The 24,481-nt window shown below is 47.8% G+C and overlaps 2 protein-coding genes across 11 annotated transcripts in view; both read right to left on the bottom strand.

Annotated features, from left to right (window-relative positions):
* The window catches only part of TPD52L2 (TPD52 like 2), a 49,071-nt gene extending 32,799 nt beyond the window's left edge, over window positions 1–16,272 (bottom strand). For 3 of the 10 annotated variants that reach the window (XM_083744665.1, XM_083744679.1, XM_083744676.1), the window contains exons 1-3: window positions 16,154–16,272; window positions 14,226–14,317; window positions 4,357–4,446 (exon numbers count right to left, since the gene is read on the bottom strand). In XM_083744665.1, coding sequence (XP_083600791.1) covers window positions 4,357–4,446; window positions 14,226–14,304 — 169 coding nt within the window. In that variant the 5' untranslated portion in view covers window positions 14,305–14,317; window positions 16,154–16,272. The remainder of the gene's footprint in view (window positions 1–4,356; window positions 4,447–14,225; window positions 14,318–16,153) is intronic. The other 7 variants (XM_083744680.1, XM_083744683.1, XM_083744682.1 and 4 more) reach the window with 5 other exon arrangements.
* LOC310847062 (ABHD16B-like) lies at window positions 10,881–12,936 on the bottom strand. Its single transcript, XM_083744509.1, has one exon. It carries the CDS (start codon window positions 12,311–12,313, stop codon window positions 10,943–10,945), a length of 1,371 nt encoding a protein of 456 aa, XP_083600635.1. The 5' UTR covers window positions 12,314–12,936; the 3' UTR covers window positions 10,881–10,942.
* Window positions 16,273–24,481: the final 8,209 nt, after the last annotated feature.

The following is a 24,481-nucleotide window of genomic DNA, read 5'->3' as shown; positions in this document are numbered from 1 at the left end:
ATGATTTCTTGTACGGGCGGCCCTTCACTGTGGTGACTGACCACAAGCCGTTGCTTGGCTTGTTTGCCCCCGAAAAGCAGACCCCCCAAGTGCTGTCTCCTCGCGTCCTCAGGTGATCAATTTTCCTTGCCAGCTACCAGTATGCACTGATTCACCGCCCTGGAAAGGCGATGGGCCATGCAGACGCCCTCAGCAGGCTACCACTACCAGAAACAGGCCCCGACCCAGCACCTGCACAAGAGGTTATGAGCCTGGAGCTGCTTCCCGACCGCCCCATTCAGGCACAAGAAGTTGCACACCATTCCTAGAAAGATAGGGTCATCTCCCGGGTCCTGGACTGGGTGTGGAGGGGATGGCCCAGCAGCAGCCCCGGGCCAGAATTCGCCGGCTACACAACCGGCAAACATGAACTGTCAGCCCACAAGGGGTGCCTGTTATGGGGAAGCAGGGTCGTTGTTCCCCAGCCCCTCCGCAAAAGGGTCCTCACAGCCCTACACGAGACACACCCAGGGGTAGTAAGAATGAAGGCCCTTGCCAGGAGTTATGTGTGGTGGCCGGGGATTGACGGAGAGATAGAGGCCTGGGTCAAACACTGCCAGGCCTGCCAAGAATCCCGCCCAGATCCCCCAAGGGCCCCAGTCCAGTCATGGGAGTCCGCCCGAGCACCATGGTCACGCCTGCATGTGGACTTCGCTGGCCCCTTTCAGGGGAAAACATTTTTCATAGTGGTGGACTCCTACACCAAATGGCTGGAAGTCGCACTGGTACCGTCCACTTCTACGTCCGTAGCCATCCGGGTACTACGCAGGCTGTTTGCAACCCACGGGCTCCCTGACACTCTCGTCTCAGACAACGGGACTGCATTTACGTCAGGAGAATTCCAAACCTTCACAGCGCAGAACGCCATCCGCCACATCCGTTCGGCGCCATTCCACCCGGCCACCAATGGCCAAGCAGAACGCATGGTGCGGACCACCAAGGACACCCTTCGTCGCATGACGCAAGGGGATTGGGAGTACCGCCTTGCCACATTCCTTCTAGCACAGCACAGCACCCCCAGCTCAACGACTGGCCGGAGCCCCGCTGAACTACTAATGGGTCAGCGCCTTGCAATCAGATTGGACTGCCTTCACCCCGATAGAGCTCAGGATGAGGTACTGGTGGGGGAAGGCAGGAACCCCCGGACCTTCGAGGCCCAGGACGCAGTGTACGCAAAGAATTTTGGGGCAGGCCCTGCATGGGTACCCGCCACAGTCACCAGGGTCACTGGCCCCGTGTCGTATGAGGTGCTAACAGATGGGGGGCAGTGCTGGCGCCGCCACTGCGACCAGATACGGCGACGATTCCCAGGAGAAAACCAGGAGGAGGAGGACAGGTCAGAGGAGTCCCAAGGGAACAGTGGGGCAGTGAGGCCCATAGAGCAGCAGGGGCAAGCGGGAGAGGCAGAATCAGTAAACACAGAGAGGACCCGTGAGGCCGAAAGGACACCGGAACCAGGACCACGACTGAGCGAGCCGGTTGCGCCAGACCAAACAGCCCCATCACAGCCAGCATCCTTGGAACACGAGCCAGAACCTGAACCCCGGACCAGGGAACACCCCAGGCCGCAACGCACACGTAGGCCGCCGGCGTACCTTGAGGACTATGAATGCGACCTCCCGGGCAGGACTGGAACTTAGAGGGGAGGGGTGTTATGTACTGAGTTGAATAGGCTCCAAAAGGCAGCAGTCTGATTGGTCCTAGAACAATAGGATTCAGAATGCAGCAGTCTGATTGGTCCTAGAACAATGCAGCAGTATGATTGGTTAGCAGGAACCACCCAATCATGCTCCAGATAGAAGTGAATCCACAACCTGATTGGCTTACAGTAGAATTCCGGAATTAGCCAATCATGTGCAGCCCATTGTGTAAATAATGTATATAAAGCAGATACTTTGAGGGGACATCCATTCATTCCTCCTCACCACTATGAGCTGAATAAAGAGCATGAAATCACTTTGCGACTCTGAGTATATTTCAGTGTGGCAAGTTTTCGAGTTCTTCAACGGATAGGATGCTACACAACACAGGGGCTGAGGGGGACCAGGCAGAGTGATGTTTGCTCAGGACTAAGCCTTGCTGAGAAATGGAGGCAGTGAGAGATTTTACTTTCTTGGGCTCCATGATCACTGCAGATGGTGACAGGAGTCACAAAATTAAAAGACCCCTGCTTCTTGGGAGAAAAGCAATGATAAACCTAGACAGCATCTTAAAAAGCAGAGACATCACCTTGCCGACAAAGGTCCGTATAGGTAAAGCTATGGTTTTCCCAGTAGTGATGTATGGAAGTGAGAGCTGGACCATAAAGAAGGATGATTGTCGAAGAATTGGTGCGTTTGAATTATGGTGCTGGAGGAGACTCTTGAGAGCCCCATGGACTGCAAGAAGAACAAACCGATCCATTCTGAAGGAACTCAGCCCTGAGTGCTCACTGGAAGGACAGATCCTGAAGCTGAGGCTCCAAGACTTTGGCCACCTCTTGAGAAGAGAAGACTCCCTGGAAAAGACCCTGATGTTGGGAAAGATGGAGGGCACAATGAGAAAGGGACGACAGAGGATGAGACGGTTGGACAGTGTTCTCAAAGCTACCAGCATGACCAAACTGCGGGAGGCAGTGGAAGACAGGAGTGCCTGGCGTGCTCTGGTCCATGGGGTCACGAAGAGTCGGACATGACTAAACGACTAAACAACAACAAGCCTTGCTGAGTTTAATGGGACTCATAACTCCATTAAGCCTGGGACTGATGGAAGTTTTGGTTGACAATCATCTGCAGGGTACTAGCTTGGTAAAGCCTGCTCTGGTGGGTTTGATTAGTAGGGGAGTCTTCCCTTCTCCTGGCCTTCCTTCAGTCTGTTATGTCTCCCTTTGGACTGTAGGTGGAGGTATCAGCCCAGATATCCCTTCTGCCCCAGGCTCTAAATTAATATCTCTAAATCCACGCACCTTGGTTTAGCATCCTGGCAGAAAGATGTTCCGCAAGCGAGGGGTAAGTGGTGAGTCACTGGGAAAATAAGCTCTCATGTTACAGCTTAGCTGAGGCAATCTAGCTTAACCACTTTTAAAGGGATTTCTGGGGAAATCATTCCGACTTAACCATTTCTGCTTTCAGGGACATCTGCATACCGCATTACGCAGTGAAGAGGCCTTTATTCTCAGGAACTGGGCCTTTATTGTGGTGGCAACTACCCTTTGGGAACCCCCTTACAGATTAGACAGACACCTCTATTGTCTTTTCTACATGAATTGAATACTTTCTTCTTCAGCTATCCCACTTGTCTGCATCTGTAGTGAAACTAATGTTTTTGTTATACCTGTTTTCATATGTAGAATTGTTTCAAAATGTCCACATTGTTGCTATATATAGAATTCCTTTATAAATGGAACTGTTTTTTTTACAGTTTTTGATGGTTACGATGCTTTATCTGTTTTATCAGTATATATTTTATTGTTGTAACCCACCCTGGATCGTGTATAAAGGGTGAATAAGAAATCTAACAGATCAAAAAATTACACAAACGTCACAAAGCATTGCCCTTCTGGGGTATGTCTTGGGCGGGGGTATTAAATGGCAGCTGTTGGCAACATGGAGGCTGTAAGTGCCCTTGCTGACATGATTTTCATGCTCCTACAAAATTCACCCACCAGCATCCCATTCCAAAGGCAAAATAAGGGAACTGGTTTGATACGCCACCTTTCGTTCAGTTTTGCCCTGTCCCCTTAAAAAACAAAAATACCCAGGCTGAACTTTCAGCCTTCCCGAAGTTTGGCCTGGTCCCAAGTTAGATCCTTGACATTTTCAGCATCCGCGCCATACGTTTAAAACACTTTAATACCACTTTCAGGGTCCCAAATAATTCTGGGCATTATAGTTTGTAGTTTGTTAAAAGTGCTGTGAGGAGATCCCTATTCCCAGAGTTCCCTGGGAAAAGGGATTGGCTGCCTTCAGATGTCTTCTAAAAGTCAGATAGTTGTTGTTCTCTTTGACGGTGGGAGGGCGTTCCACAGGGCGGGCGCCACCACCGAGAAGGCCCTCTGCCTGGTTCCCTGTAACTTGGCTTCTCGCAGTGAGGGAACCGCCAGAAGGTCCTCGGCGCTGGACCTCAGCATCCGGGATGGACAATGGAGGTGGAGACGCTCCTTCAGGTATAGTGAGCCAAGGCCATTTAGGGGTTTAAAGGTCAGCACCAACACTCTGAATTGTGCTCAGAAACATACATTGGTCAAAAGAGCCCGGCATTGCAGGGGGTTGGACTAGATGACCCACGAGGTCCCTCCCCAGTGTGCAGTTCTAGGATTCTATGGCTGTGCATACTTACTGATCATGCTGGTACTTTTGGAAAGAGAGAGAGACCGTCTGATAGTCCCTCCAAGGGACATAGGCCTGAGGGTCCATGTGCACCCTGCACCTGGGGGGAGAAACAGATAAGAGATTCTGGGCTGACAACCTTGATGTGATGGCCTGGACATCCGATTCAGAGGCTGAACCGGAGGAATCCCAGCCTGCACAGGAGTCCCCACCTCCAGGGCCGGCTGAACTGGGGCAGGGCCTTGATTCTGAAGCGCCTGCACCTGTGCCAGATCCTCAGGAGCAGGCACCAGGTGAATCCACTCTGGCTCCAGAGGTGGTTGAGGACTCAGTGCCTACAGGTGAGTCTCCCCCTGGGCCCAGTAACCCTTCAGCCTCTCCTAGACTGCAGAGGCTCAGGGCAGAGAGGCGGAGGGAACTGGTTTCTCCCAGGAGGAGTGCTCGCCTTAAGGCCAGGAGAGGCGGGTCTCCTGGGGGCCGGGACCGCCCCTGGCCTCAGAGAAGATAAAGGCCAGTCAGCCCGGTCCCAGGTTGCGGGAGCAACGTTGTTGATGAGCTGTTTCGGCCAGCATCCAGTCCTGTTCCCCCAGAGTTCCTGTCCTTGCCCGGCTTCCCGCTGTGGACCCCGCTTCGCCCGAGGAGGACTGTCTGCCGACCCTCAACTCAGGTCCTGGACCTCGCCCCACGGTAACCTCCCCCCTGGACCAGCACACTTGACTTGTGGCATCCCAGCAGTAAGCAACAGAAATGGGTTCTTCTTCTTCTTCTGACACCAGAACTGGCTGCCTGGCCCCATCTGCACTATGCATTTAAAGCAGTATGATACCACTTTGAAGTCGTGGGTTCCCTTGCCCCAAAGAATCCTGGGAACTCTAGTTTGTTAAGTGCACAGAGTAGGGCTGCCATATCTTGAAGAGCAAAAAAGAGGACGGCCTGAGCCGTTGCCAGCCCGAGCCGGGGAAAGAGGTGCATGCCTTTCCCCCCAGCTCTGGCTGGCAGCAGCTGCGGTGTGCAGAGCAGTCCAAGCCAGAGCCACTGACAGCCCAAGCAGTGGCAGGATCCCAGCTCATATCTGATCTTCGCTGCGGCGGCTTCACTCTGCTGCGGTGCTTCTGGGGCACAGCACCCTCTTGAGCATGCTCGTGCGCCCCCCCAAAAAACCCCACCCACCCCCCAAAATAAAAAACCCAGGCATTTCCTTTAAAATGTAAACAAATGTAAAAATAAGGGAATTTTTAAAAAATAACAGAATACAGATTACTCAAATGTAAGAGAAATATGGAAACCACAAAAAGAGATAGAGGGAAGTCAATTAACATAGGAAGGACTCAAACCAGTTTAGTGTAATAGAATGAAAGTGACGGTAAAGGGGGGAAAGAAAAGATGAAATATGAAGGTAATGTCTTTCTAGGAACTTTGGATATAGAATGTTCAAATAGTGGTTTGTACTCCTTAAATAAATTTGTGTATTTGACAATTTCCCCCCCTTTCCTTTTTTAATCGTTTTCTTTTCATATTTTTGTTTATGTATCATTTTCTTTTCGGTATATGTGGGTGTAAGGGTTAATTTATTTTCTTGCTTTGTAAATTTTAAAAAGGCAATAAAGATTTTTTTAAAAAATGTAAATATCCTCCCAGATAGATATGTTAGCCTCCCAAAAGAGGACATGTCCTAGTTTTCCTGGACGTATGGCAACCCCAGCCGAGAGTTGTTAGGGGCCTCCTATTTGCTTCACAGAGCTACAGTCTTTAGAGTTCCCTACCCAGAGGGATTGATTTTTAAACCACTCTGAGAACCACAGCTCTGAGAGTGTTTAAAATGGTATGATACCGCTATAAATGTATAGTTCGGACAGGGACTCTTTCTGGTCTGTTTCCATTGCAGGTACATGAAGACACAACAGTTTGTCTTTGTGACGGTGGCAAATCTGTGTTCTCCCGGACCCCTTCCCCCAAATCTGCTGATAAGGCTCTCTCACAGCTCTATGCTTTATCTGTACTCTGACATCTCTCGTTGTTAAGCCGCCATTTGGGGGGAAATCACATTGTTAAGTTGTGGGTGAACATATCAGACGACACAGCGATTCTTCAGACAGCTCTTGTTTATTCACAGGCCAGAACAGAACTGAACTGAAGGGTTCAGCCAGCCTGCTTATATAGAGCTCCAGTACAACGCAACAGTAACCATTAACTATCCAATCACTGAACGTCATTTTCGATCCCTTATTTGCATATGTGGACCTGAACTATCTACAGTATCCCCTGCTGGCCCAGGGTGAGAACTTCAGTACATAACAATTATGGAACAATTCACTCTGGTCCTTACAATGATGAAGGACAGTTTTAAAAAGTTTTATAGTAGCAACGGGCGCTTGAGGGATTCAGTATTTGTGGGGCCTCATAATAACTGATCTGATCCGCACAACCCAATCTAATAAGCAGTGAAAAATTCACAACGCAATCTTCTACTCAGAATTGAATTCAATGGGGCTTACTCCCAGGTAAAGGGGATTAGGATTGCAGCTTCAATTATGCATGGCCTTTTGTTCTTCCCAAATGTCCTGGCATTGTTCTCTGGTCAAAACAACTGCATGGAAATCCATATTTTGAGAGGAAACGTTTTCAAAAAATAGTTGCATTTTCATATTAATAACATTTTCTTTTTTAAAATTTCTGGTGAATGTTGAAACAGGGCGGGGTGGATTTATGGGAAACAAGTGCAAACAGAAATGTCAAGACTAGACTGGTTGGCTCATCCCTTATAGCAGCCTCTGACAACCTGGTCCCCTCCAGTTGTTTTGGACTACAAATCCCATCAGCACCATCAGCAGAACAACATGCAGGTACAACAGGTTCAGAGCTTTATAGTGACCCCCTACAACGGACCAACATTGCAGGTAGCAGTGTTGGCTGTTAGAAAGCACCCAAATGTAAATGATATGGTTAAACCCATTTTTCGGTCGAACTCAAAACGTTGCAAAGTAGCAGGCATCCTTTTTTGACGTTGCAGTCGTTCCTAAGAAATGCATTGCTCTGCTGTCCTCAGTGTTAGAGAGATCTGACTGGACTGGACTAGACATTGAGCATTTAGGATCACTGGTCCCATGCTGTGGACCAATCAGGGCCGGATTTAGGTTTGATGAGGCCCTCAGCTACTGAAGGTAATGGGGCCCTTTATATGTCCATCTGTCCTTTGTCAACAAAAAATTGCCGCTGTTTTTTGTGTTGGATATATGCTGTGTGGTAATTTATGGACCTAATAGTTATCTAAAGCCATTGGCACATAACAAAATATGTATTTTATCAAAGTAATTGTTGAACTGAAATGCAATTAAGAAGTATATTAATAGTGAGGGATGCAGGTGGCGCTGTGGGTTAAACCACAGAGCCTAGGGCTTGCCGATCAGAAGGTCGGCAGTTCAAATCCCCGCGACGGGGTGAGCTCCCGTTGCTCGGTCCTTGCTCCTGCCCACCTAGCAGTTCGAAAGCACATCAAAGTACAAGTAGATAAATAGGTACCGTTCCGGCGGGAAGGTAAACGGCGTTTCCGTGCGTTGCTCTGGTTCGCAAGAAGTGGCTTTGTTATGCTGGCCACATGACCCAGAAGCTGTACGCCGGCTCCCTCAGCCAATAAAGCGAGATGAGCGCCACAACCCCAGAGTCGGCCACAACTGGACCTAATGGTCAGGGGTCCCTTTACTTTTATATTAATAGTAAAATTTTGGAGGGGCCCTCAAGAGAGTTGGGCCCCAAGCTATAGCTTGTTTAGCTTATACAGTGGCACCTCGAGTTACAGACGCTTCAGGTTACAGACTCCACTAACCCAGAAATAGTTCCTCGGGTTAAGAACTTTGCTTCAGGATGAGAACAGAAATAGTGCAGCGGCAGCGGGAGTCCCCATTAGCTAAAGTGGTGTCTCAGGTTAAGAACAGTTTCAGGTTAAGAACGGACCTCCGGAACAAATTAAGTTCTTAACCTGAGGTACCACTGTATGTAAATCGAGCACTGGGACCACTCATTCAGCAGAGATTTGAAGGCACTCTTTTTCAGATGTCTATGGCAGATCCTTTGAATGCAGATAGGCCTTTGCAGCTGCTTTTTTCAATTAGTGATTTTAATTATAACCTTACAATTATAATTATATACTGATTAATGGTGTTTTCTGTTTTATTGTACATATTGTCTTCTTCTTTGGCAATCACTTGTAGCCGAGCAATATTGTCTTCCATGAAACACGGTGAATACGTACAATAAAATATCGTTGCACTCTACCATGTTATGCTGTACGGATTGGTGGTATGTAAATCCTTCTATAAATAAACAAATGTCTGCAAATCACAAAAATAAGAGTGGGCCCCCAAAGGATCTCCATTTGCAAAACTATACTCCGCCCCCTGCATATGAGCCACCACAGGGTGATATTCAGCTAAACTCTGCTCAGAGTAAGACCCACTGAAATTAATGAACAAGTTTTTTTTTAAAGGTAAAGGTAAAGGGGACCCCTGACCATTAGGTCCAGTTGTGGCCGACTCTGGGGTTGTGGCACTCATCTCACTTTACTGGCTGAGGGAGCCGGCGTACAGCTTCTGGGTCATGTGGCCAGCATGACTAAGGCGCTTCTGGCGAACCAGAGCAGCACACGGAAATGCCATTAACCTTCCTGCCGGAGTGGTACCTATTTATCTACTTGCACTTTTGGCGTGCTTTTGAACTTCCAGGTTGGCAGGAGCAGGGATCGAGCAACGGGAGCTCACCCCGTCGCGGGGATTTGAACCGCCGACCTTCTGATCAGGAAGTCCTAGGCTCTGTGGTTTAACCCACAGGTCCATTTATTTCAGTAGGTCTACACAGAATAAACTTCTTCAAATACCACCCCTAGATTTCAAGCACCCTTCCGCATCAAAATGCACAAGCTTCTAAAAGCACCAGTGTTTGCATGTCACAATAATAAAGGGGGTGGTTAGAGGGTCAAGCCAGTGCTATGGAGACCGGGGTTCAAATCTCTATTCGAGCCACAAAGATCACTGGTGACTTTGGGGCAATCTCTCTCTCTCTTTCCTTAGGATGTGTTTATATTCCCATCTACCAAGCACCGCTTGCTTTTCCAGTGCGGGGAACAATCCATGTTCACATACCGTCATCCAACCCCATTGCTGTCAACACCCCCTGGTGTGTACACAAGCAGGAATGAATCCGACACGAATGAAGCAGGGGTGATGTGAACATTTGCTCCCAATATATAGTCCAAAAATAAGGCAAATAGCTCCCTGCTGCTTGTTCTTTACTGCAGCTCCTCCACACACCAGGGCCGGCTCTATCATTGGGTGGAGTGAAGGGGCTGCCTTGGGTGGCAAAAATTGGGGGACAGGGAGTTGTGTGAAGATGGAGCTGTATGTTCCCTGTGTGGGTTACCGTCTGCTCCCTAACCTAGCTTGCTTCCCTTAGCTGTGGCAGAGAGAACGCTTAGTTTTTCTCCAGGTTTTGGCCTCCCTTGGAAGCAAACCAGGCCCTTGACCATCCCACCACAGCAGGGTAATAAAGCAAACAACCGTGGATGAAGCCAAACATAGCTTACGACCTCCACCCTAAGCCCACCCTCAAAAGCACTACAGTGGTACCTCGGGTTACAGAGGCTTCAGGTTACAGAGGCTTCAGTTTACAGACTCCGCTAACCCTGAAATAGTACCTCGGGTTAAGAACTTTGCTTCAGGATGAGAACAGAAATCGTGCAGCGGCGGCAGCGGGAGGCCCCATTTGCTAAAGTGGTGCTTCAGGCTAAGAACAGTTTCAGGTTAAGAACGGACCTCCAGAACGAATTAAGTTCTTAACCTGAGGTACTACTGTATTAGCAAGGAAGAGCTGTCTGTTGGCAACTCTCTGCATTTCATAACGGTGTGCATTTGATTCCCACATTGCATGGGGTTGACTAGAAGACTCTAGGACCCTTGTACCTACGGGACCTCCCACAGGGGACCTTATGGTCTTCAAACGAAAACACCTTGGAGGTCTGGTCGGGCTGGCCTCGACCAGAGCCAGGGCTTTTTTGGCTGTGGCTCCGATCTGGTGGAATGCTCTGCCACAAGAGACTAGGGCCCTGCAGGACTTGACATCCTTTCACAGGGCCTGCAAGACAGAGCTGTTCCACCAGGCCTTTGGCCAAGGCACAGCCTGACCCCCTCCTTTGGTAATTCTTCACAGAACTCTAGCCCAATGGTTGCCATTAATTTGATTTGAACTGATTTTATAATAAATTGATTTTAGAATGCTGTATTATTTTACTGTTGTTAGACACTCTGAGCCCGGCTTTGGCTGGGGAGGGCGGGATATAAATAAATAAATTATTATTATTATTATTATTATTATTATTATTATTATTATTATTATTATTATCTTTTCCATCTCTATGGTTCTATGTCTGTCTCTTTTCTCCCTCCCTCTCCTCCCGCCACAACTCAAAAGGAACTGACAGAGCATAGCGTTGTTGTCGGGGAAGGATAAATCTGGGGGCACCCAATTAACTTTCCCAAGCCTGTCTCTTTCTCATTCTTTCTTTATGCGTCTTTCTCTCTCCTCCTGATCCCTCTCCCCATCTCCTGCTACAACTTCCAGGGCATCTGAAAGTCATCCGGCTTGAGGAGAGACCAGTGTGTGGCGTCCACGTTCCTCATGTGCTTCTTGGCCAGGAACAGGGCCATCAGCTGCTTCCCTCGGCGGGCGAGGTGCTTCCCCACCCTCCAAGGGAAAGAGGGGCTCCCGTCCTCAAGGCTGTCTTTGTACTTCTGCAGCTCCTTCACGCACCACTCATCATTTATCCTGTAGCGCTTGTAAACAGACTCTTCTTGTTTGGGGTTGGCAGCCCTGAGCCAGACCTGGACAGCTTCCAACCCGTCCTGGGACATGATTTCGGGGTAGCGATACTCCAGGAGCTGCACGAGCAGCTCGTTGGCTCGGTTGCACCTGAGGTTGGTGATCTGGTCCTCCAGGCCAAACGGGCAGGTGGTGATGACCTCGTCTTTGGTCCTGCGGATCAGCAAGACGGGTCCCTGGTAGCGGCACAGCTGCTCCCCCACGTTGAGGTTGAAGTGCTCCTTCACCGTCCGAACCACCAGCTTCTTCCAGCTCTTGGGCATGATGTTGAGGGCCAAGGGGAGCAGGTCGTCGAAAGTGGCATCCAGCACCAAGGCTCCCAGAGACGGGTACGTCATGGCAGCCCACGTGGCCGAGTAGCCCCCTAAGGACCACCCATACACAACAATGTCTTGTATGTTGAAGCCCAGGCGGCAGGTGGCATACCGGATCACGACGTCCACCGCGTTGGCGTCGTTCTCCGGGTAGGGCTGGCCAGTGCTCCCGGCAAAACCGGGGTGGTTCCACCCCAGCACGGAATACCCAGTCCTCAAGGGGGTGAAGAGGCAGCCCCACTGGTAGAAGCTGACGTTTCCCTCGCAGCAAACCACCAGCCGGTTCCCCCGCTGCTCCCCTTGTCCTTTCACCTTGTTCCTCCGGTCCACAAACATGGTGTCAATCTTGTTCCCGTCGCGAGCTACCAGCTTGGCCCGCTTCCCGTTGTAATCCCTCAAGAGGCGAGCTTGGCCCTTGGCCAGGACGGGCAACAGTGCTTGGTTCAGGAGGAAGACAGAGCCGGGGTAGATCAGCCAGCGGCCCAAAGAGTGTGCCATGATATAGCTGGCCAGCTGGCCGGGCATTTGCTTGAAGTGGCGGAGGACGTTCCAGCGCGAGACCCGGTCTCTGCTAGGGCCTTTTATCAAGGCCGATGCCAGTGGACATGCTCTTGCCGCTGCTTTGACCAGGATCGGGCAGCCACCGTGGCTGGGGGAGCTGCCGTTGACGCCGGCCTCATCCCACCGGAAGTCAACAGGCCAGTTGCTGAACTCAAAGTCGTAGCTGGCCGTAAAATAGGTTTTGAATATGTGGGCCAGAGCCTTTGGAAAACAGAAGACGCACATGGAGAGAGATAATGGTTATCTTCTAGGAGAGGCATAAATTACATAAAAAGAGGTGTGGGCAAGGAAGGTTGCCCCACGGCAGATATTTCTGACGTCTCCAGAGCTTTCCCGTTGACGGATAGATTACTTCATAGGTACATGATGCGGGCTTTGGAACTGATTGGAGCTCACCCCTTTGGCCATGGTGAAGTGGTCATTGGCGCCTGCCCATAAGGGGCCTCAGTATCCCTAGTCCACAGGGAAGTGTCACAATCAGTGAGGTCGTGCCTCCTTTGTGAACATTGCAGCAGAGGCCAGCACTCAGAAGTAGCCAAACCAACCAGTCCTGGTGCCCCCAGATGAACGCTGAAAAGAGGACTGGCTGTGGTCCTTCCACACTTCTACTGCCCACACCTCCCTCGCTTTTAGCAGATGGCTTGGTCAGTGAATCACATCAACTCATTTGCCCCATTCTCCCCCAATCTTCAGGTAGTCAGTCCACCCTCCCCAAACCCTCCATGGATATTTCGGCAACCGGAAGTTCATTCCTGCCTTCTTTCAGAGCAAGGAGGGGGAATCAGGCTGTACGGGTGTGGGTGTGCTTTATTTTAAAACCCCCCCCAACACTCGTATGATCAAGCTTTAAAACACTGCAGGGATGCTCTGCAAGAGGAGGTGGGGGTGGGGTTTGTGACATCATAAAACAGCGGCCAATCAGGGCTGTGAACAGCCAGGGTTCTGGTGCAAATTATAAGAACTTGGCTATTGTTGCCTTAGGCTGGAGAAGCCAAGGAAGAAACATAGAATCATAGAATCCTAGAGTTGGAAGAGACCACAAGGGCCATCGAGTCCAACCCCCTGCCAAGCAGGAAACACCATCAGAGCACTCATGACATATGGTTGTCAAGCCTCTGCTTAAAGACCTCCAAAGAAGGAGACTCCACCAGCAATTAGGTTGTTTGCTTGTTTAATGCACATTCTTATGCACTCTCATTCACTTCTGTAAGGTTACTGTATGCCCACATGGAAACACAATCCCAGCCCCTCATGCCAAAATATCACTTATTTATTTATTTATTTATTTATTTATTTATTTTATAATAATGTATACACTATTTGCTTGTAAAGCCTCAAAAGTGGTTTACAGTGGTCCCTCTGGTTACAAACTTAATTCATTCTGGAGGTCCGTTCTTAACCTGAAATCGTTCTTAACCTGAGCTACCACTTTAGCTAATGGGGCCTCCTGCTGCCGCCGCAGCACAATTTCTGTTCTCATCCTGAAGCAAAGTTCTTAACCCGAGGTACTATTTCTGGGTTAGCGGAGTCTGTAACCTGAAGTGTTTGTAACCCAGGGTGTTTATAACCTGAGGTACCGCAGTACAAACAAGACAAAACAACAAAACATCAATAAGAAAAGTTAGCCACTGTGATTTTAAATGTTCAAAGAGTTAAAATAACAATAGACTAAAAACAGATGAATACTCGCATCAACTAAGCTTTTGTCGAAATAAGACTGTTTTAAAGATGCTTTGGGATTTAATGATGGTTGTAGAGCATGAGACTCTTAATCTCAGCTTCGAGGGTTCGAGCCCCATGTTGGGCAAAATATTACTGCACTACAAAGGGGGTTGGGCTAGATCATAGCTGTCAACGTTTCCCTTTTTTTAAGGGAAATTCCCTTATTCCGAATAGGATTCCTCACAAGAAAAGGGAAAAGTTGACATCTATGGGCTAGAAGATCCTTGTGTCCCCTCACAGTTCTATGATTCCAGTCTGGCAAAAACACCTGAGGTTATTGACATCTGTGGCATGACCTGGGGACATTTCCAGCCACATAGAGAGACCTGGAGGGGCTGGATTTGGCCCGTTTACCTGAGGTTCCCCACTGTAGTTTTCACTGAAGAGAGAGAGAGAGAGCGACTGAATGACCAACCTTGCTTTCTGAAAACCTGCATGTTTGTATTCATCAGGTGGGCCTCAGGTGAAATCACAGTTGTCTGCCTTGAGTCCATGAGACAGGGTGAGCTATGAATAATAAATAATTATAATTATAATTTTTTATTTATACCCTGCCCTTCCCAGTTCAGAAAACCGGGCTCAGGGCAGCTAAGAACAAATTTAAAACACTTAATTGATGCAACAAAACACAGCATAAAATAGAGTATAAAACATGAATAACAATAAAATCAGAATTCGAGACCAGGAGAAAGAGACAGTGGAAGAAGATTGGAAGAAATTTAAAGACTATCTTAATAAACACTATAAAATTAATGAAGGCTAGAATGACATGGGCTTAAAAACTAGGTGGTTTTCAGGGGTGTTGATTAAGGAAAAAGAACAGAATTATGAAAAACTATGGGAAATAAGGGAATGGATTTGCTGATTAGATAAATGAAATTAGAATACAGAAGGGGGAGGTACGAGGAGGTCGGGGAAATTAGGTTTAAGAAAATAAGGTTTGAAATTATACTTGTTTTTTGTTTTTTGTTTGTGTATGTTTTCATTGTTGTCTGTGTTTATATGTTTTTATTGGAAACTTTAATAAATATCATTTAAAAAAAACAAAACAATAAAATCAGAATTCAAAAATCAATTTAGGGGGGAAATCCATCCAATAAACTTTAGATGATCACCAGGGCTAGCTGGCTAAATTAGTCCTATTTGGGCCAGCGAGGAGACCAGGGGAGAATTAGCTGTGGGATCCCGGAGCGGGCAATCTTCATAAAAAGGGGAGGGGGAGGGAAGGGAGGGGAATAAAATAAGTTCAAATTGAAAGTCAGGTGGAATAGCTCTGTCTTACAGGCCCTGCGGAAGGAGGTTGAATCCTGCAGGGCCCTGTATGCAATTATAATGATATTAACACATACTGGCAATTTTATATGGGGTTACTCCCTCTACATGAACTTGGGGCTGTAGCCAAGTAAATTCTACTCAGAGTAGACCCTTTGCAACTGCTTGTCAGGGTGGAGGAAAGAAATGTGTATGTGTGGAAGTGAGCCTATCACAGAAAGGCAGATTTTACATTTGTTGCCCCGCCCACCACTTGGAAGTGGCCCTCAGGAAGCTGTTCATAAGTGGCCCTCACCTCCCTTCAAGGCTAAGTGTGGCCCTCAGGTGCAAATCTTCACCTCTCCCTCCTACCCAGACGAAAGCTGGTCACACATTTATATCTTGTTTCTCTTCAACACCCTTCTTCTTCCTTCTCCTACCTCCCCTTTGCCAAATGTTAAACTGCAAGCTCCTTGGGGCAGAGACTTCTCTCTCCTTGCCTGTAGCTCTATAAATTGCCATAAACATCACTTATATAAAAAGGTAACAAAGCCTGAACTCTATTTTTTCCCCGTCTCAAGAAACTCTTAGCAAAATAGACATATGTGCCTAGCTCAATTATCTTTCCCCCTATTATTTTCGACAGAGACGTGTCTGATGTTTCAAGGCCAAAATCTTTTTCTTCTGCTGGCCTCAGATTCTGCTGCCAGTTGCCACTCAGTTGCCCCCGAACACCTGTCCCAGTTGTGACTAAGAGATAAATAATTGGAAAGAGGGGGAGCACAGCACTCAATAAGCCCTAAAGAGAGAGGGAAAGTTGTATCAAATAAAACGTTTTCGAAAACGTGTCATTAAACGAATGACACTGTTAGGAAAGGATTGTGTTAAGTGGCCCTCATGAAGCAAACACCTAGCAGCCAGCTTCAAGCACAAACTTTCTCTGTGGAACCCACTACTAATAACAGTTTAAGGAAAAAATAGAGGATTTCCCACAGACTTCTGGCTGGCCTCTGTGAGAACAGGGTGTCAGACTAGATAGGCTATTTGCTCTGATCCAGCAAGGCTCATCGTAATGTTAGAAGGATAAGATACCTTATGTGTATCCCAAAGGTAGAAATGCAGAGGAAGGAGGGAGGGAGAAGATTAGATTTCCCATTATCAGCCTGACCCTTGTGACATCACAGTTCAGTCCCAGTGATGTCATTGCCGTGGAACACTTAAGTGTGATGACATTATGCATTGCCTTTCTGCGGGTCCTGTAAGCAAAGAAGCACATGAGGAGCTGCAACCCTCAGGCATTTTAATGGTCCATCAAGGTTAGGGATGGGGAGTCTGTGGCCCTCCAGATATTGCTGGACTACAACTCCCATCATCTCTACTTGCCGCACTGGCTGGAGCTGATGGATATGGGAGTCCAGCGATATCTGGAGGGCCACAGGATATCTGGAGGGCTCGATTGAGGTTCACATTGTTGGCATTTCCTCAGAGTTCTTGCAGAGGTCTTTTCCAGCTCTGCTACCTGAGCTGATCATTCTGCAAGACTCTGGGATCGGTTCTGGGCCATTCTGTAAACAATGTGCATGTCATCCCATTGGGTTAAGTCTCCTCCCCTAGGGGTGCATGAGGAAGTCGATTTCGGTGGGTTTCGGTGTGAACTGGCCTCATCTGCACCTCCTGGACTAATGCATGGATCAAGACATATTATCCAGCTATTTGGGAGCCTCTCCCTGTTAAGTATAATAGTTTAATAGACAATGAAATGAGAATATCTAAATGTGTATTGATGAAAAGGTTTAACGTGGGGACTATATTAAAGCCAAGGAGAGCACTCTGAGCTCTCCCTGAGTTGATAATTATCTAACTGTTTGCTGTTCTCTGGTAGTGAACATGTGAGTGTTGTAACCTTAGATCATGCGATGATGGTATTGAGTTGCAAATCTTTTGTCTCGAGGCTCTGGGAAGTAAGGACATGTAAAAGACCCTCTCTGACTAAGAGAGAGAAAACAACTCCAAACTAAAAATGGAATCATGTCATATTTTGTAGGTTGCTGAGCCTGTGCTAGACAGCACAAGACATTGCATAACATTTTGGATGTATCATTTGATGTTTCTGTTTTATTCTGAAGAGTTCTGCTAGTAAAAATTTGAATATTTATGGGTCTGGACAATGATTTCTTCCAAAAGGAGTCAGTTCTTATCCACCCAGTCACTTCAAACTGCATAACACTAATATCTGCAACAGTCACCTCAAAAACCCCTCACCTAAAGCCAGGTGTGATCCTTCCTGGGTCTGGGTCTGCTCCTGCCTCTTGATGCATCTCTGTGGACTTGGAGACAAAGTCCAGCTTTCCTGCTCCCCTGACGGCTCACTCTGTGCGATAGAGCTTCTCCACCACATCATCTGACAGAGAAATGGCCTTTCTGGCCTTTGAAGACCCAGACTCCTCACTCTGAACCAAGCCAGAGGAGAACTGGACCGTGAAACTTCCAGAGGGAGAATCTCAGTGGAGGGTCCAGCTTGAGCAGGACAGTTGAGACCCAGGGTCTCTTCCTTCCCCTTGTTGTCCTCATTGGAGACCTTGGCCAGAGCCATGGCATGGCCTCCTTGGAAATCTGACTTCAGGCCAATTTTGCTTTCCAGAATCCAGTGGATGGGAACCCCTCAGAGATGGCAGGGAGAATATCCTGGCTCTGGAAATCTCTCCACAGAAAGGCTCATCTGGTGCTGAGCCAGATGTCTTTCTAAGACCAGGTGAAATTCTCTTTATTTGCCTGGGGACTTTTATGTCGGTCAATAATCCTGCTGGGTCTTTCCTGTGGTGACTCCCCAATTGTGGAATGCTTTCTCCAGAGAGGCTGGCTTGGCGCCAACATTGCATGTTTTTAGACACCAGGAAAAAACATTCCTCTTTAACCAGGCCTATGGCTATTAAATAATCTCCCCCCCCCCCCGATTTTTATTAAATCTTCCAAATTATTACATAACTCTGTCTTTTTTACACGTTTTCTTCTTGACTTCCTGTCCCTTCTTCCCTGATTGTTATGCCCCCTTAATAGCTGCATTAAAACACATCTACATTTGCGTTTTTGTTTTTGTTTAATGGGTTTTATTTCTCTGTTGTTTCTCCCCCCTCTTTTTTATATTGTGGTGTGTTGTTTTGTTTTTATTTAATGTGATATGTTTATTTTTTCTTTCCGTACTTGTTGAAACTTTAATAAATATTATTAAAAAACAACAACACATCTACATTTATTTTCTAAACCCCCCAAATCCATTTTCTACATTCTTCCATTGTTCATACCTGCTATTAAATATGGCCTGTGATCATGTGGGAGGACGGACTGTTATTATGAGGATGATTTAGAATCATAGAGTTGGAAGAGACCACAAGGGCCATCGAGTCCAACCCCCTGTTACTATTAGGCTGTCTGTCAGTATGCTTCTTACTACGTTTTTATTGTGTTTTTGTCGTTGATGTTTCGCAATGTGTTTCTAGTGTTGTACACCACCCTGAAATCTTTTGATAAAAGGTGGTATATAAATTGAATTAATTAATAAGTTAATTATTAATAATACGTATTTGTAAAACATACTTTGCTGTTTTAAGTCATGCTGTTTGCCACATTGAGAAGCTTGGTCAATTAGAAGCAGGCTAATTCTAAAAATGAATAAGAAATACATCTCCATGGTGGGTGTGGGAACAAATGTTACAGTCATACCTCAAGTTGCAAACGTTGCGGGTGGCACATTTTTGGGTTACGGCCCGCGCCGAACCCGGAAGTACCGGAACGGGTTACTTCCGGGTTTTGGTGCTCACGCATGCGCAGAAGCGCTGAATCACACTTTGTGCATGCACAGAAGCGCCAAATTCCACTTTGCGCATGCGCAGAAGCTCCGGATTGCATCACACACGTGCACAGACGCGGAGCTGTGGGTTGCGAACGTGCCTCCCGCACAGATCGCGTTCACAACCCGAGGTATGACTGTATTTTTATTCATCTATTTTTACATTTATACGCCACCTTTCCTCCAAGAATCTCAAGCGGGCACACACAGTTCTCCTCCACCCCATTTTATCTTCACAGCAACCCTGTGAGGTAGGCTAAGCTGAGAGCGCGCAACTGGCCCAAGGTCAGCAAGTGAGTTTCATGGCTGAGTGAGGATTTGAATCCAGGTCTCCCAGGTTTCAGTCCAACACTCTAACCACTACGCCACACTGCTGGCACATACCCAGAGAAATGCTCGCGCTATGCTGGTGGAACAGCCAAGATACCCAGTGTCAAAGCAACAGACACGCCCACAGAGAGCCTGGAAGCCAATGCCCACCAATCAGGGCGTGTGCTGCGAGCCACGCCCACACAGAGAATCAGCCAATGAATTTGTGACAATGAGGAGACGCCCCCCATTGCATCAGAAAGCATGCAACATGTGAGAGGTCACCAGATAATAATAATAATAATAATAATTTTATTTATATCCCGCCCTCCCCAGCTGAAGCTGGGCTCAGAGCGGCTAACAACAGTAAAAAGAACACAGTTTACATAAAATCATAATCAATTAATTGGAATACATTCTAAAATCAATTCATTCTAAAATCAGTTCAGAGTCAATTAATGGCAACCATCGGGCTGGAGTTCTATGAGGATTACAGAAGGAGGGGGTCAGACTGTCCCTATAGGCTGGGAGTCCGAATCCCCCTGGAATAAGAGTTCAAGACCCGCCTGGGAGGGAAAGAGCCTTTTGCTGAGAAGCCAAGGGGTGGCGCGAGAACACTCAACCAGGGCAACCCCAGGCATGCGCAGAGAGCAGCTGCTTCCACTGGCTCAATGCCTAGGAAACAGGGCTGGGATGCAGGAAATCAAGTCCTACCAGGGCGGATGGAGGGGAACATATCCCCACTTCCCTTTTGCATGCAGATCCCCACCCCACCATATCAGAGGGAGACAAAGGAACCAGCCATGCGGGAGGGACAATTGCCTCTCTCCCTGCTCCAGCCCCAGTGGTGGCTGGTGGCCATTGGGATTGGTAAGGAAAAGCAATGACAAACCTAGACAGCATCTTAAAAAGTCTGGTCCTTACAATGATGAAGGACAGTTTTAAAAAGTTTTATAGTAGCGACGGGTGCTTGAGGAATTCAGTATTTGTGGAGCCCCATAATAACTGGTCTGATCTGCACAATCCAATCTAATAAGCAGTGAAAAATTCACAATGCAATCTTCTACGCAGAATTGAATTTAGTGGGGCTTACTCCCAGATAAAGGGATTAGGATTGCAGCTTCAATTATGCATGGCCTTTTGTTCTTCCCAAATGTCCTGGCATTGTTCTCTGGTCAAAAAAACTGCATGGAAATCCATCTTTTGAGAGGAAACGTTTTCAAAAAATATTTGCATTTTCATATTAATAATATTTTCTTTTTTAAAATTTCTGGTGAATGTTGAAACAGGGCGGGGTGGATTTATGGGAAACAAGTGCAAACAGAAATGTCAAGACTAGACTGGTTGGCCCATCCCTTATAGCAGCCTCTGACAACCTGGAGCCCTCCAGTTGTTTTGGACTACAAATCCCATCAGCGCCATCAGCAGAACAACATGCAGACTGATACGGAAGGGGGGGGCATGTCTTCTTCACCTTCTTCTTCACTACAGTATATCCATTTATTTCCAATTGTCAATGTCAAAAGGGACTAAAATCTATAAAATTCATAGAAAATCAACGTGCCAATTTGCTCAATTTCTCTAGGACTCCATGACACCTCCCCTGTCCTCCATAATCCCTCAAGCAAGGTGTCAAGACCCTAATCCTGTCAAATCACTCTGCCAAGCCTTTCCTCCAGGCAATGCCAGTACATGGATCATTGTCTTCTCATCAGGATGTGCTTATCTGCGCATATCTCCAGCTCTGCATATTCCCCCCTCCCTCCTCCATATGTTAATCCTGTGTAACCCAACCTCTTCTTAATGTATTCATGATGTAATCTGTGTAACCCAACCTCTTCTTAATGTATTCATGATGTAACTGGGATGTGTTTTGCACTGTATTCTGGGGCATGGAGGGAAGTTTCAAAAGTTTTTGTCACCCCTTTCTCGCTGTTCAATCTCGCCTTGAACCTATTGCGCAATAAACCTTGGATCTTCTGCAGCTTGCGCCTGTCTCCGGCTGAGCTCATTTTCCTCCGCAGGGACCCACGGACTTAGTCCGACGAGCTGGGTGGCAGAGCAGCCTCACACCCAGATTTTACCAGGTGCAACAGGTTCAGAGCTTTATAGTGACCCCCTACAACGGACCAACATTGCAGGTAGCAGTGTTGGCTGTTAGAAAGCACCCAAATGTAAATGATATGGTTAAACCCATTTTTCGGTCGAACTCAAAACGTTGCAAAGTAGCAGGCATCCTTTTTTGACGTTGCAGTCGTTCCTAAGAAATGCATTGCTCTGCTGTCCTCAATGTTAGAGAGATCTGACTGGACTGGACTAGACATTGAGCATTTAGGATCACTGGTCCCATGCTGTGGACCAATCAGGGCCGGATTTAGGTTTGATGAGGCCCTCAGCTACTGAAGGTAATGGGGCCCTTTATATGTCCAGCTGTCCTTTGTCAACAAAAAATTGCCATTGTTTTTTGTGTTGGATATATGCTGTGTGGTAATTTATGGACCTAATAGTTATCTAAAGCCATTGGCACATAACAAAATATGTATTTTATCAAAGTAATTGTTGAACTCAAATACAATTAAGAAGAAGTGGGAGAAAGGCGATGGCAAACCTAGACAACATCTTAAAAATCAGAGAGATCACCTTGCCAACAAAGGTTCGTATAGTGAAAGCTATGGTTTTCCCAGTAGTGATGTATGGAAGTGAGAGCTGGACCATAAAGAAAACTGATCGCCGAAGAATTGATGCTTTTGAATTATGGTGCTGGAGGAGACTCTTGAGAGTCCCATGGACTGCAAGAAGATCAAACGCATCCATTCTTAAGGAAATCAGCCCTGAGTGCTCACTGGAAGGACAGATCCTGAAGCTGAGGCTCCAATACTTTGGCCACCTCATGAGAAGAGAAGACTCCCTGGAAAAGACCCTGATGTTGGGAAAGATGGAGGGCACAAGGAGAAGGAGATGACAGAGGACAAGATGGTTGGACAGTGTTCTTGAAGCTACCAGCATGAGTTTGACCAAACTGTGGGAGGCAGTGGAAGACAGGAGTGCCTGGCGTGCTCTGGTCCAGGGGGTCATGAAGAGTCGGACACGACTAAATGACTAAACAACAGGCAGGGAGGCTAACAGTTGGTGGCACTCATTCTATCTTTTCCCCCATCCATCCTCCTTCCTGCAGCGTCTTGCAAAGGCAGCCCTGAGATTAAGGAGGAACAGGAAGCTGAGAGCCTACCTTACTTGAGTTCACCCCAATCGAGACATCTCCACTGGCCCAGCCCCCAATCATCGATCCCAGGAATGTGCAGCTCATATTTTCCATGCCAGAAGGAGCACCTGGTTCAAATCCAGGCACAATGGGGCACTGGGGGAAGGAGGAGGGGCTCCCAGACACTCTCGGCCAATTAGGAGCAGCGCTGCATTGACCAATAGCCTATCCCCTCACGCAGGGAGCCCATGTGATCAATCCACCCCCTCTGTTTTTCCAGATAGGTTGGCTCTACTGGTAGCAGAGGCTCAGGCCATATGTCACACTCTCTACTTACCCTTCCTTCTACTGCTATACCTGCCTATGGAGCCACAGCTTAGCGTCAAAGCACCTAAGTGATGCAGGAGGTCGCTTGTTGAACCTTCATCATCTCCAGGCAGAGCTAGGGGAAAGTCCAGTCTGAAATTCTGGAGAACCACTGCTGGTCTGTGTGGGCAAGGGGTTGAGGAAATCTGTGGGGGCCATCCCGATTTTGCCAGACTCCCATCATCTGTAGCCAGCATAGCCAGAATTGATGGCAGGAGGTGCCCCACTATTAGTCTAAAGGTAAAGGTAAAGGGACCCCTGACCATTAGGTCCAGTCGTGACCGACTCTGGGGTTGCGGCGCTCATCTCGCTTTATTGGCCAAGGGAGCCGGTGTACAGCTTTCGAGTCCCGTGGCCAGCATGACTAAGCCGCTTCTGGCAAACCAGAGCAGCACACGGAAACGCCATTTACCTTCCCGCCAGAGCGGTACCTCTTTATCTACTTGCACTGCGTGCTTTCGAACTGCTAGGTTGGCAGGAGCAGGGACCGAGCAACGGGAGCTCACCCCGTCGTGGGGATTTGAACCGCCAACCTTCCAATCGGCAAGCCCTAGGCTCAGTGGTTTAGACCACAGCGCCACCCGCGGCCAGTACCAATATAGGGTTGACCAACAGCCTGATTTGCTGCAAGTTACTTTCCCATTTTATTTTATTTATTGCATTTACAACCCACCTTTTTCTCCAAGGAGTTCAGGAGCACATGGTTCTCCCCCTCCCCGCAACAACCCTGCAAGGTAGGTTAGGCTGAGAGGCAGTGACTGGCCCATGGTCTCTCAGTGAGCTTCATAGCTGAGTGGGGATTTGAACCCAGGTCTCCAAGGTCTTAGTCCAACACTCTATGCCACATTGATTCTCCATACTTATTCCTACGTACTCCCAAATATTATATCTAGAGTAGGAATTATTTGCCCTAGGCCCTAGGGGACCATAATGCATAATGGGTCTCTTTGGAATCAAAAAAATAATCAGCAGCGATAGCTATGCTTTCAGGGCATCTCTTTCCAGCTGGGAGTCACAAGAACCAAACTTCAAAAGCTATAGAATATTAGATTACTTAGATTCCTGCAATGCAGGAATCACAGCTAAGGAATCCTTGATAGATGGCCATAAAAGGTAAAGGTACAGGGGCCCTTGTCCGTTAGGTCCAGTCACAGACGACTCTGGGGTTGCGGCGCTCATCTCGCTTTACTGGCTGAGGGAGCCGGCGTACAGCTTCCGGGTCATGTGGCCAGCATGACTAAGCCGCTTCTGGCGAACCAGAGCAGCGCACGGAAATGCCGTTTACCTTCCCGCTAGAGCGGTACCTATTTATCTACTTGCACTTTGACATGCTTCCAAACTGCTAGGTTGGCAGGAGCAGGGACCGAGCAATGGGAGCTCACCCCGTCACGGGGATTCGAACCGCCGACCTTCTGATCGGCAAGCCCTAGGCTCTGTGGTTTAACCCACAGCGCCACCTGTGTCCCTAGATGGCCGTACAACCCCTGTTTAAAAACCTCAGGTGAAGGAGAGTTGGCCACCTTCCGAGTCAGTCCATTCAACAAGGAGCTCTTACTGTCAGAAAGTTCTTCCTAGTATTTAGCTGGACTCTCCTTTCTTGTCATTTGAATCCAGTGGTTTGGGTCCTGCCCTCTGGAACAGGAGAAGGTAGAATCTGAACCAAAAGACCTCACCACCGCCTGCACAAACAAACCGC

This window comes from Podarcis gaigeae (genome assembly GCF_964106915.1).
Source record: "Podarcis gaigeae genome assembly, chromosome: 6".
Classification (NCBI taxonomy): Eukaryota; Metazoa; Chordata; class Lepidosauria; order Squamata; family Lacertidae; genus Podarcis; species Podarcis gaigeae.
This window is presented reverse-complemented; position numbering and strand designations above follow the sequence as displayed.

What these genes read in the sequence shown, in the direction of transcription:
- LOC310847062 (XM_083744509.1), bottom strand. Translation starts at nt 12,313, where the DNA reads ATGTGCGTCTTCTGTTTTCCAAAGGCTCTGGCCCACATATTCAAAACC.